This window comes from Esox lucius, chromosome 11, assembly GCF_011004845.1.
Source record: "Esox lucius isolate fEsoLuc1 chromosome 11, fEsoLuc1.pri, whole genome shotgun sequence".
NCBI lineage: Eukaryota > Metazoa > Chordata > Actinopteri > Esociformes > Esocidae > Esox > Esox lucius.
The window spans coordinates 48,408,182-48,421,426 of NC_047579.1; the positions used below are offsets into that span (position 1 = coordinate 48,408,182).

General features: G+C 40.0%; 1 protein-coding gene across 4 annotated transcripts; it reads right to left on the bottom strand.

Annotated features, from left to right (window-relative positions):
- Window positions 1–4,748: 4,748 nt before the first annotated feature.
- Window positions 4,749–11,519, bottom strand: desi1a (desumoylating isopeptidase 1a). 4 transcript variants are annotated; one of them, XR_004576397.1, is made up of 7 exons: window positions 10,836–11,342; window positions 10,468–10,489; window positions 10,231–10,300; window positions 8,459–8,568; window positions 8,224–8,346; window positions 7,210–7,874; window positions 6,559–6,606 (listed from the first exon to the last, which is right to left on the bottom strand). XR_004576397.1 is itself a non-coding variant. In XM_020050680.2 (6 exons), the coding sequence occupies exons 1-6, from the start codon at window positions 11,473–11,475 to the stop codon at window positions 6,519–6,521; spliced, it is 453 nt and encodes a 150-aa protein (XP_019906239.1). In that variant the 5' UTR covers window positions 11,476–11,519; the 3' UTR covers window positions 4,749–6,518. The 4 variants fall into 4 exon arrangements, 3 of the variants coding, with proteins under 3 accessions (XP_019906239.1, XP_010873218.1, XP_010873219.1); XM_020050680.2 differs by lacking the exons at window positions 7,210–7,874; window positions 10,836–11,342 and adding an exon at window positions 11,436–11,519 and having other exon boundaries at window positions 4,749–6,606; XM_010874916.3 differs by lacking the exon at window positions 7,210–7,874 and having other exon boundaries at window positions 4,749–6,606; window positions 10,836–11,344.
- Window positions 11,520–13,245: the final 1,726 nt, after the last annotated feature.

Here is a 13,245-nt window from a genome sequence, read left to right on the forward strand (position 1 = left end):
CATGTTGTCAGTACAGTTCAGAACATCTCTGGATTTGCTTTACAGTACAGAGTAAAGCTCCATGTCATTATGATGGGTGCCAAATGGGACCACCGCGGATTGATTTGTCCATTGTTGTGTAAGAGTAGATGGGCAAACAAAATACTATGTCTTGAATCAAGGTCATGTTGATGCAATTCTTTCCTGTTGTTTCTTCAGAGCAGCATAATATCCAAGAAAAAAAAAGAAGCAGCACAAGTATCAAACTGCTGGCATGCCATTACATTCATTGCAGAGTATATTTACACTCAGTAGGCAGTTAATTAGGTACAACACCCTGTTCAATAAAATTAATTGTGCCTGCAGACAATGACTGATGTGGCAGTGGCTTGCTATATAAAGCAGGCAGAAATGCGTTGAGGCATTAAGTTACTGTTCGACTGAATGTTATAATGGGCAAAACATGTTAATGGTCTATGGCCAGGTTACATTAACCTATACTTGGAAAGCGCTCAGAGACAATTTGCATTTTTCTTTTTAACCCTGAAATAGCATATCTGTGCTAGTTAAGGTTAAAACAAAAATATCAAACATCTAGGCAGCCTGTGTAGAGATTTGGGAAACCTTTGTCCATGGTTTATCGAAAATGGTGTGACCAAGAAAAACCTTGGAATCAGTTGGCAAAAGTGGCTTATTTATGCAAAATGTCAAGAACAAAAGGGCAAGCGATAATAATAACAGCTTGGTACAACAGTGATGTGCAGGGCGGATATTGTGGAGCGCACAGTTTGTCGGTGCTTGTCACGGACGGACTATTACTGCAAACGACAACAATAGGTTCTGCTCCCATCAGCAAAAAACAAGAAGCAGTTCCAGTGGACCTGTGATCAGCCACACTCGACAATTCAGGAGTGAGAAACAAACATCAACTGTTTCAGACAAATCTGGTTCCTGTCACGTCATGCTGATGGCAGGATTTGGTGTAACCAGCTTGAATCCATGATCCCATCCTGCCTGGAGTCAATGGTAGATGCTGGTGGCAGGGCTGTAAATGCTGTGTTTTCCTGGTACACATTACGTCCATTGATACCAACTGTACATAACTCCACAGTGTATCTGGACACTGTTGCTCACACGTTGATATTTCCTCATGGCTACAGTTTGCCTTTCGTCTCATGGAGACTTCCAGCAGGTTTATGAGCCATGTCCCAAACCACATATTGTCTCTGAATGGTTCCAGGAACAGGACAGTGAGTTCAGTCGACTTGTTTGGCATGTACAGTCTTCAGACCCAATTGAGCAGCTTTGGGATAAAATTAACAATAGCAGGTGCAAGATGCCATCATGTCAGCATGGACCAACAAACCTGTGGGACATTTCCAACACCTAAACAATAGAGGCTGTTCTAGAGGCAGGTGGGTATTAGATGTGTAACTCACTGATTTTGGACAAAACGGATACTTTGAACTCCCATGAGTTAAAACCGAGCAAACAGCGTGATAAGAATCATAACGGTATCAGACGTGCTTCTGAAGACACATTTCTCTGCATCAGTTGTCTGCTAGGAGTTGTGGCAATAAACCCAGGGCCATACAAAGAATATCAGCTTATCGGCTATATTTTGGCTAAGTGAATTGGCAAACACTTTGCATTTAGAGAGAATCCGACATGTGCAGAGTGACATATAACCTGATTTAATAAGATACGTCCGACTCTACTCCTCTTATTTGGACCATTTGGCCATGGAGCAGAGGTGGGGTGATCAGCCCATCTTGGGGAGGAGGTGGGGTGATCAGCCCATCTTGGGGAGGAGGTGGGGTGATCAGCCCATCTTGGGGAGGAAGTGGGGTGATCAGCCCATCTTGGGGAGGAAGTGGGGTGATCAGCCCATCTTGGGGAGGAGGTGGGTGTGATGGCATGTCCGGTGTTCAGTTAGGGCCCACATCCAAAGCAAACTGCCAGGACAACTGGACGTATTCCAATATTTGCCTACCACCACAACGGTCCTACAGGGGTCGCCGACACGCCCAGAGAAAAGGGACACCTGAGAACGCTGTTCTATCCAGACTCGTCACCAACCTTCAAAGCAGTGTGTATGGACACCACCCTGTGACAACTGGATAGTAGCCATTCTGACAGGCAGACCGCAGGCTGTGAGGATGGTCAATAACTAGCCTTTTGATGCCAGGACTACAGACACTACAAACTCTCTACAAACTACAACAACATTGTTGATTTCAGGAAGCAGAGGAGGATACATGACCCAATGACCCAATCCACGTTAAAAATGCTGCAGTTGTTTAGAGTTTCCTGACATCCACATCCACAGGGACGTTTTCATCTACCATACATTTGAATTATTTTTGAGGAAGCATGTTTTGCAGTCAGGTCAGAGGGACACAATGCTGGAAAACCAGTGCTTGTCTGTCTGAAAAGGCATTAGACAGCTTATGAACAACAACCCTAAGGCCCCTCTAGGTGCAGTGGACTTTGCACTGCCAATCAAATTTAACCAGTCCTACTGCAGCTCAAAAATTTTGGAAGAAGCATTTGTTTTTTGCTGGCCTCCCTATAAAGGGATCAGTACGTCCTTTTCGAGCTCCTCCCCTTTGTTACAGCAGAGGCACCCAAAGATCCCCAGTGCGCCATGTCTTGCAGTTGCTGTGTGAAATATTTTTGACGGGATACAGTTTTTTTTACACAAGCACTGATGTGGGATGTTACACTTGGAGGAATTAGGGGTATCGGGGCGTTGTTATCCTTGAATACCTCCCTGTTGCCGAGGCAGTGACTTTTCAGACCCCACTCTCAGAACTGGTTTTGGAGCAAAGTGATGGCACTTAAAGTTGGTCTGCCCCAGAACAGCACCCAGTCTTATCCACATTGATCTTTGTAAACATGTCTGATTTGTTAACAGGTCCATCCACAAAGGACAGTCCAGGTGCTCTCCATCACATGCAGTCGAATAACCATGAAGTCCCCAAGGTTGCACTGTGTGTGTATTCAGTTACAAATACTCAAGATACAGCAATGAGGTGCCACAACCAGGATTTTTTCCCCAACAACATTTTAGCTGATATCAATCTAAACCATGAATGCTTTGTAAATGTACCAACTGTGGATGTATAGATTTAGTAAACAGAATAACAGATATGAATAGATATATACTGAAATAATTTAAGAAAAGTGCAAGGGTGCAAATTTGGCCACAACTTTGTCAAGCTAAATAATTACATGGTACACAATACAATGAAAATTGTCATTATACAGAAGCTCTAGAGCTTGGACCAAAAACATGTTTCAAATGTGAACATGTCTAATAAATTAACTCTGGAAGGGTAATCAAGACAATTTCTTAGAACTAGGCTTACAGTAGAAATTGCACTGAATGGCTTTATTTATAGACAAATATAAAACAATAGACAAACAAATGCACAAAAAACATTATCCACACACAAATACATCATCCAGAACTTGTATTTATAATTCAACCCATTTCCCAAAAAGTTGTGACGCTGTGTAAAATGGAAATAAAAACAGAATACAAAGATGTGCCAATCATTTAGACTCTATAACCAATAGAAAATAGTACAAAGGCAACATATCCTTGAAAATACATGCCCACTTTGAATTTGATGCAAGCAAAACGTTTAAAAAAGCTGGGTCAGGGGCAACAAAAGACTCGAAATGTTGTGTAATACAAAAGTAGAACCTGGTAGAACATTTCACAACTAATAAGGTTAATTAGAAACAGGTCAGTAACATGGGTATAAAAAGAGTATGCAAGAGAGGATGGGTCTGTCAGAAGTGAGGATGGGGAGGGGTTCACCACTCTGTGAAAGACTGCATGGGCAAATCGTGCAACAATTTAAGAATAACATTTCTCAGCGTAAATTTCTATTCAAGATTAAGATTTAAAGAATCCTGAGAAATATCTGTACGCAAGGGACAAGGGCAAAAATCTATATTGGATGGCCGTGGTCGTCGGGCCCTCCAATGGCACAGCATTAAAAACAGACACGATTCTGTAGTGGAAATCACTGCATGGGCTCAGGAAAACTTCTGAAATCCGAGTTAAAACACTACCATGCAAAGAAGAAACCAGATATAAACAAGATCCAGAAACGCCGCCACGTTCTCTGGGCCCAAGCTCATTTAAGATGGACTGAGGCGGAAGTGGAAAACTGTCCTGTGGTCTGACAAATCAACATTTTAAATTATTTTTGGGAATCATGGATGGCGCGTCCTCCAGGCTAAAAAGCAAAGGGACCATCCAGCTTCATATCAGCGCACAGTTCAAAAGCCAACATCCATGATGGTATGGGGGTGTATTAGCACACATGGCATGGGTGACTAGCACATCTATGAAGGCATCATAAATGCTGAACAACATATACAGGTTTTGGAGCAACTTATGCTGCCATCCAGACGTCTTTTTCAGGGAAGGCCTAGCTTATTTCAGCAAGACAATGCCAAACCACATTCTGCACGTATTACAACAGCATGGCTATGTAGTAAGCGTCTGCATGCTAAACTGGCCTATATCTTCACAAGCAAGAATGGAAAAACATTTCACTTTCAAAACTAAAGCAATTGGTCTCCTCAGTTTCCAAACGCTTAGAGAGTGTTGTTAAAAGAAGAGGTGATGCAACACAGTAAAAAACATGCCCGTCCTAAAAACGTGTTTAAATGGGCATGTATTTTTCCAAAAACAATATTATTTCCCTGGTTCAACATTTGATATGTTCTATTCTATACTATTTTCAATTAAATATAGGGATTAAATTATTTGCACATCATTGCAATTCTGTTTTTATGTGGATTTTATGCAGCGTCCCAACTTCTTTGGAAACATGGGTTGTGTGTCTACTGAAATGCCTCAATATAATTAGCAGCCAGGATTGATCCAAAAATAAAACAAAACTTCACATATATTATTACAGATGACACATGCAATACATTTCATAGTCAGGTTGAGTGTAGAAGGTTGTTAGGTGAGCAACAAATTAGGGTAAAGGGCAAGATCTCTCTTCCACTGAAACACAGAAGCACCTTGTTGTGATGTCAGTGTGTTTATAAAGCAGAGTGCAACCATGGCATTGAGAGATAGGCATGTTGTGATTACCTGTCTGATGTAATCTCTCCTGGACAGACAACGTAAACATAAATGGTAACGTAGATTTTTCAAGAAAAGCAGTATGCATTAGATAAAGAGCTAAAGTAATGGAGACATTTGGCCCACAGACTTGCTCATTTACTTGACACATTTATAGGCTATTCCAATAAGTAGAAATCTGCAAAGTTATTGCCCACATAAATATTTTTTGCAAAAAGATGTATGATTTAACCCCAACACAAATCTTTCTCATAATAAATACAACTTCTGAGATTCTTTCAAAGGTATAAAAGATAGACATTGTTTCTTCATCCAGAGGACAATGCAGATTTTGTGCACTACAGCATTAAATCTTCATATCACACTCTCAGCCTCAGTATAACGACGGTGTGAAAGGTGAAGGCACTGACGCGTGTAGCACACACCATCTGGTGGAAGGTGGAGGAGACCACTTGAAGTCATGCTGAAAATTTGACTTGAGATACACGATATACTGCTTAGAAATCATATTGAAGACAACAGAGGACTTGTGGGAAAGTTAATGTCGTCAGCTTTACCTCAGACCAGGGTAACACCAATGGAGGTAATGAGGAAGGTCCATAAACTATTAAATAATTATTTTTAAACATCAAAAAAGGCCAGAGCATTGCTGGTGGAGAGTTACAAAACGAATTATCCTGAAACCAAGCATACACAGCACAAGAGCAATGTAACGGACTGGGGCCATAATGGCTAACATTACAAACAAAAACGTTGTACTTAATATTTCTATTGGGCCATTCAATTCATTGTCGATTTACTTGCACATGATTAAAAGAGTCATCCAACAATTTTCTTTCATTTTGTTTTACAACTGACATATGGAATCCTACATCTTTTTAAATCCTCCTATTTTTCTTGATATTAAAGCATACAAATCTGTATGAAACTAATGAACAAATGTGAAGGATTTTTGCATATATGCAAAAAAATATTCAAATCCTATCCTACACCTTCTAGGAACCTACTCAAGGATTCAAACACACCTTTTCTTGCAGACCAACAAAAATAAACTTAATTGTGTTGTTTTTTTTAAAATACCCTCTTTTGCGGCCTGGACTGACATTATAAAACACACTTGGTTTTCTGGGACCTACGATAGACTGTCACAACCAGATGGTGAGATCAGCACGGAGCTAACATGTGATAGGTTGTCTGATTGGACCATCTACAATTTCGAGTTCTATCATTTGCAAGTAAATTCCTTATTTAATTAGCTGACATTTTAACTGGGTGGGTTTTGAACTGGAAAAACTGTTTACATTTAAACAGTTTTTATTACTGTTGTCAAGTTTGTCCTCATTGAGATTTACCCCCCAAAACATCCTCATAAACTCTCCTCCATTGAACATATCTCAGTACAACTGTGTGCAGTTCAGGCAGTTTAACTGGGGCGACCATTGATGACGTTCCCCCCAGGAGGAGCGATGTGGATGGAGTCCAGGATTGGCCGGAGGATCTGGCCAAAAGGTCTGGATGGGCAGAGGAGGAACAAGGTAGAGGGACAGAATAGACAATGATAGTGTTTCTGAATAGCTAAGGAACTTCAAACAAAATACAAATAAATAAAAAATAAACATTAAAAACCTGATCACCATTACAAACTAATGAGCACAGCAGTATTCTTTTATGTAAAACAGTAATCATTGCTTTCACACACAATGCAAATGCTAAGCACTTTTGCAAAACGGTAGACAACAATCCACAAACAAAGCAAAACTCTGTGGAGTAACTCATGTCAAATCACATGAAAACATTTTGTCACGGTTGGTCAAAAAACGACTTCCTTCCTTGAATGTTAACCTGATCTGCATATATAGAAACATTCTTTACACAATTGTTCAACCGGCAATCAGTCCATTCATGCTTTAAAGAAGTACATTTTGATTGGCCAATGCAGAATGTCACAGAAGGGCATGAACATCAAGAGACTACAGGAATATACTGTTTTACCTTTTTCCACTTTTGTGGCATTTAGAAATGCAGTATACAGAGAATATAATACCCTTCAAAAAGAAAGCAAATGTTCCTTACACCTGTTTTACTCTATACAGTGTTTAATAGCACTGACTTACCTTTCGTCATTCTTGACTATTCTTACTTTTGATGCCACAGTTGATCTTCTGAAATGGACTGGACCCGCTGACCAGCCTCTCACATGAAAAGGCCGTGACTGACAACATGGTCAATAATTGTGGTTCAAAACTTCCTATAAAACTTAGTACTCCACTTCTTTGAGCTTTCCCACCAAGACTATGTCTGAACCACTACCCTGGTTTTAGCCATTCTTGCAAATAGCAACTCATAGGGGACCTCTTCTATGCATGAATATGAATTGATTTCTGATTAAACAATTGTGTAAATAGGTTTTGTATAAATGTAGAAGAGTTTCACATTAAAGGGAGTAGTTTCTATAAGCTGTGTGGGCAGTGGGTGGAGCCTGGGCAGTGAACCCAGCCCCAGTTTCCGTAAATCAACTAAAGCATCCATAGTAAGGACATTCAAGAATGACAACAGTGACAAAGTCACAATGCTATAAAACACTGCATTTCAGGATCACTGCACTGTATACAGTTCAATGTGTAAACGACTGTAAATTTTTGACATTGGGAGGTGATTTGTTAGCTTGTTGTGTTTTGTTTCTTTGTGTATACAGCATCTTTGATTTTGTAAAGGAGAACATTTAAAAAGGTCAAATAAAGCCTTTCTGGATCTTCATGCTCGACAGTGACATTCTTTTCTGCAAAAAAATAAGGAAAAGGAATACAGCACAGACATATAAAAGAGGATTACCCATGTTAGAGCATATTGATAGTTGTAGTTTATATTCATATGGCCATCATGTAGTGACTGATTTTTAAAAATGAATTAGATAAAAAGTTGTGTTTTAAAGCAATTCGCTGATTTTGGTGTAATGTATTGAATATTTTGAGAGTTTTGCAAAACAAAACGTGTCATTTTGGCCAACAGTGTTACAGTTTTGTCCAGCCCATTTCAGGTTGGACAAAAGTGCTCAACAAATTGAGAACAACTGTAATGTCTTCCTGACTTACATATGTTTCACTCAGGCTCTAAGCATTTGGACTCACGTGGACAGAACTTCGGAGGGCAGGTCAGTGATGTAAGAAGGGATCTTCCGGCCTGTTAAAAACTGGGCCACCTCATTGGTGAACGTGTTACAGTTGTGCTCAAACAATCTGTACTTGTCGCCTCTATGGACAAAAACAAATCACTGCCGTGTCGTTATCACGGCTGATGTGTCCACTGGGTTAAGATAAGGGAGTCACCCAAAAACATGAGCATTTTTCTGACATGAATGCATACCTGTATGTGCTCTCTCCAAGCGAGGACAGATAGTCCATGAAAATCTCCTCAGTCACCTCTGTGTTTCCCAATTCTACCACAGTGTCTGGGGAACCAAGCATTGTTCCACCCTAAAACAAACAGAAAATCCATAATATCCTTGCCAGAACAGATTCTGAGTTATGGTTGGATAGTGAATTTTTGCTTAGAACACGGCTCAAGTGGCACAAGATATGGCTTGGAAAACCTACCTGAATCCAGGAATTGATGTGGAGGAGTGACATAGACAATTACCGGATTTAAGGTTGGTTTTTACAAGCCATATGGTTTTAGCCCTCTCTTAAGCAAAAATAAATATCAACAGTACAGACTAATCTTAAAGTGAAGATGATCTTCCACCAAGCATGTCAAAATCTATTCGGGTAAATATTAGCCTACAAAACATCACCCACTCAACTTCTATATATGCAAGCAGGTTATATCAATGTAAACTTAGTCTTACCTGTCAGATAGTATAAACCCAATAATAAAGACGAGTAAACACACTAATGTAGCTACAGTGCCCACCACAATTATTGTCACCCCCAGTAAATATGAGTAAAAAAAGGTTTTAAAAGAATATCACCTTTTGGTGAATCAGCTTAATGTCAAACTGAAAATAATTTGAACCATCCAAACTTAAGTACATTTATTTTGGGGTGGGGGGGGGGTGGGGGGGTCTGTAATTTTTTCCATTTGGATATTACTTTAAGTTGATCAGAGTGTTGAGGAACTTTCAAGCAGTAACCCATGACTTCCTGTTTCACTGGGGTAGAGATATGAGGTGACACAGAGGCCATATTCCCTTATTCATACACCAACATCGGAAAGATAAGTGAACACACAAATCAAATGAGGGAAAAGTGTGTTGAGCTTTATAAGTCAGGGAATGGCTCTAAAAACAGCTACTCACCTGAAAATGCCAATATCTAGCGTTAGGGAAATACTAAAAAGTTCAAAGCATCTGGAACTGTTACAAACTTGTCTGTAAGAGGACCCCAGTTTATTTTGCCCCCACGCACAGTGTGGAGGAGGCAAAGAAATCTCCCAAAATCACTATTGGAGATTTACAGAGGAGAGTATCATCTTGGGGTCATGAAGGCTCCAAAACCACCATTAGACACCTCCTCCGTGCCAACAAATTCTCTGGAAGGCCTGCCAGGGAAAAAGTCAACTGGGTCGTCATTGGATCTTCCAGCAGGACAATGATCATAAACATACATCCAAATCAACACAGAAAAGCTTCACTGAACACAAAATCACGCTTCTACCATGGCCATCTCAGTCCCCTGACCTGAACCCCATTGAAAATCTGTGGGCTGAGTTGAAGAGGAGAGTGCATAGGAGAGGACCAAGGACCCTGGATGATCTGGAGAGATTCTGTAAAAGGGAATAGTCTCAGATTCCTTGCTCTGTATTCTCCAACCTTATTAGATGTGACAGAAGAAGACTCAGTGCTGTTTTATTAACAAAGGGAGGTTGTACAAAGTATTAAATGCAGGGGTGCCAATAACTGTGGCACACATGGTTTTGTTAGAAATATATTTATTTTTTCTCAGTACAAATTTACTTCAGTTAAAGGTTGGATGTTTCTATTTTTTTAAGTTTGACATTAAGGTGATTCACCAAAAGGTGTATTTTTTTTATAACCCTTTTTTAATCATTATTACTGGGGGTGCCAATAATTGTGGAGGGCACTGTATGTCTTAGCAAATATATAAAAAACAGTAAACAATACATAATTTTAGGCTTACAGGTGAACAGCTGGAAATACCCACTCCACCAAAGAAGAACTCATCTCCATACACCACAATAGCTGTGTGCCTGTGAGAATTCAAACACATATGAACAATGAGTGTACAGGAATGAATGGTTACCCTAGGAATTTTGGACCTAGTCTCTGTGTGGTTGGAACAATCGTTCATAATCACATTAGTTTCATCTGTTTATTAATTGTATTGTCACAACATGAAAGATAAGAGAATTCTTACCAAATGCCATCAAGTTGTTTTCCTGTAACACATGAGAAAATTTGTTTAGTGTTTTATAGATGGCTAGTAGTAGGCATTTTAGAAAACGTTGACGTTTGAATATTGTTGACCTAAAATACTGAAAAACACGTCTTTGAATAGCTAACTGTGTAAACCAAGCTGAAACTTACTTTAATTGATTGGTAGACCTAGCAAACTCAATAACGTATTAATACATAATAAAACATAGCTACATAATACAAACACATTTAAAAACCAATTGCAAATACTAGCCTAGCTAACGAGCCGACGTTTTGTGCTAAAAGCTCAACCAAGGCCAGGGCTATCTCAACACGAAGCTAGCTACACAGCTTTCGACACTGACTTACCTAACATAATGGGACTGAGATTGCGAGCCATTCCTCTTGATAGGTCGTATATATACAGTTGCACACTGTATATCGTCGTTTCATTTTTTTCCATTATTTTAAATACCCGAATTATTATTTGTGTTTATGTTTACCTAGGTACAGTACGTTTTAACCAAAGATAACGTTAGCTACTTTGCAGTTACCTTGCTAGACTGCTGAATAGCTCTCTTTGGTTGCTGTCTACTGAGAATGTCGCTATATTATCAGTTTTATTACCTGGACGTTATACCTATGGCTTCAAATGAATGGTTATAGCGAGAAATACAACGCCAAAGACAGTGGACCCTCACTGCAGATAAACCATAATCATGTATTGATTGGAATCTCAGGGGTATGTATATGACAGTGCGTCAGCGCCTCCACCAGTCCACCTATGGTAGCATTGTAGAATCGACTGTGGTTGAACTCTTTGTTCTACAAAAACATGGCCATGATTATAAAAAAATATTTCACATGACGATATTCTCCATCGTGGACTGTTATTAAAACTGTTTCTTAGGCTTCCGTAGCCTGCTTTCCTTTAACACGATCAACTAGTGTGGACTGAGCAGCACTCACCACTGGTTGGCAGTCGCTGTCCACATTTCAGGTGCTGCATTTCGGAATCACTATTCCGCCGTTGTCCATGGTCCTAAATCTCAAATAGCAGGTTTTAAATTGTTGGTTTACTTAAACAGCATCGAATAATCCATGTGAAAAAGAAACTGCATGGCATTGGCCTGTTCAAAAAAGAAACCACACAAACCATCTCCAACATTAGCGACATATATTATCAGCAGTACATTCCTAATAAATCATAAGTCATACCACTCAGTCAATGCATATGTATTAATGTTTTAGTCAAATATACAAACCCGATTCCAAAAAAGTTGGGACACTGTACAAATTGTGAGTAAAAAGGAATGGAATCATTTACAAATTTAATTCACAACAGAATATACACTCACCTTAAGGATTATTAGGAACACCTGTTCAATTTCTCATTAATGCAATTATCTAATCAACCAATCACATGGCAGTTGCTTCAATGCATTTAGGGGTGTGGTCCTGGTCAAGACAATCTCCTGAACTCCAAACTGAATGTCAGAATGGGAAAGAAAGGTGATGTAAGCAATTTTGAGCGTGGCATGGTTGTTGGTGCCAGACGGGCCGGTCTGAGTATTTTACAATCTGCTCAGTTACTGGGATTTTCACACACAACCATTTCTAGGGTTTACAAAGAATGGTGTGAAAAGGGAAAAACATCCAGTATGCGGCAGTCCTGTGGACGAAAATGCCTTGTTGATGCTAGAGGTCAGAGGAGAATGGGCCGACTGATTCAAGCTGATAGAAGAGCAACTTTGACTGAAATAACCACTCGTTACAACCGAGGTATGCAGCAAAGCATTTGTGTAGCCACAACACGCACAACCTTGAGGCGGATGGGCTACAACAGCAGAAGACCCCACCGGGTACCACTCATCTCCACTACAAATAGGAAAAGAGGCTACAATTTGCACGAGCTCACCAAAATTGGACAGTTGAAGACTGGAAGAATGTTGCCTGGTCTGATGAGTCTAGATTTCTGTTGAGACTTTCAGATGGTAGAGTCAGAATTTGGCATAAACAGAATGAGAACATGGATCCATCACACCTTGTTACCACTGTACAGGCTGGTGGTGTAATGGTGTGGGGGATGTTTTCTTGGCACACTTTAGGCCCCTTAGTGCCAATTGGGCATGGTTTAAATGCCACGGCCTACCTGAGCATTGTTTCTGACTATGTCCATCCCTTTATGAACACCATGTATCCATCCTGTGATGGCTACTTCCAGCAGGATAATGCACCATGTCACAAAGCTCGAATAATTTCAAATTGGTTTCTTGAACATGACAATGAGTTCACTGTACTGAAATGGCCCCCACAGTCACCAGATCTCAACCCAATAGAGAGAGCATCTTTGGGATGTGGTGGAACGGGAGCTTCGTGCCCTGGAAGTGCATCCCACAAATCTCCATCAACTGCAAGATGCTATCCTATCAATATGGGCCAACATTTCTAAAGAATGCTTTCAGCACCTTGTTGAATCAATGCCCCGTAGAATTAAGGCAGTTCTGAAGGCGAAAGGGGGTCAAACACAATATTAGTATGGTGTTCCTAATAATCCTTTAGGTGAGTGTAGATAACATATCGAATGTTGAAAGTGAGACATTTTGTAATGTCATGCCAAATATTGGCTCATTTTGGATTTCATGAGAACAAAAAAGGTAGCAATAAGAGTCCAGAAAAGTTAAATGTACAGATAAGGAACAGCTGGAGGACCAATTTGCAACTTATTATGTCAATTGGCAACACGATTGGGTATAAAAAGAGCCTCTCAGAGTGGCAG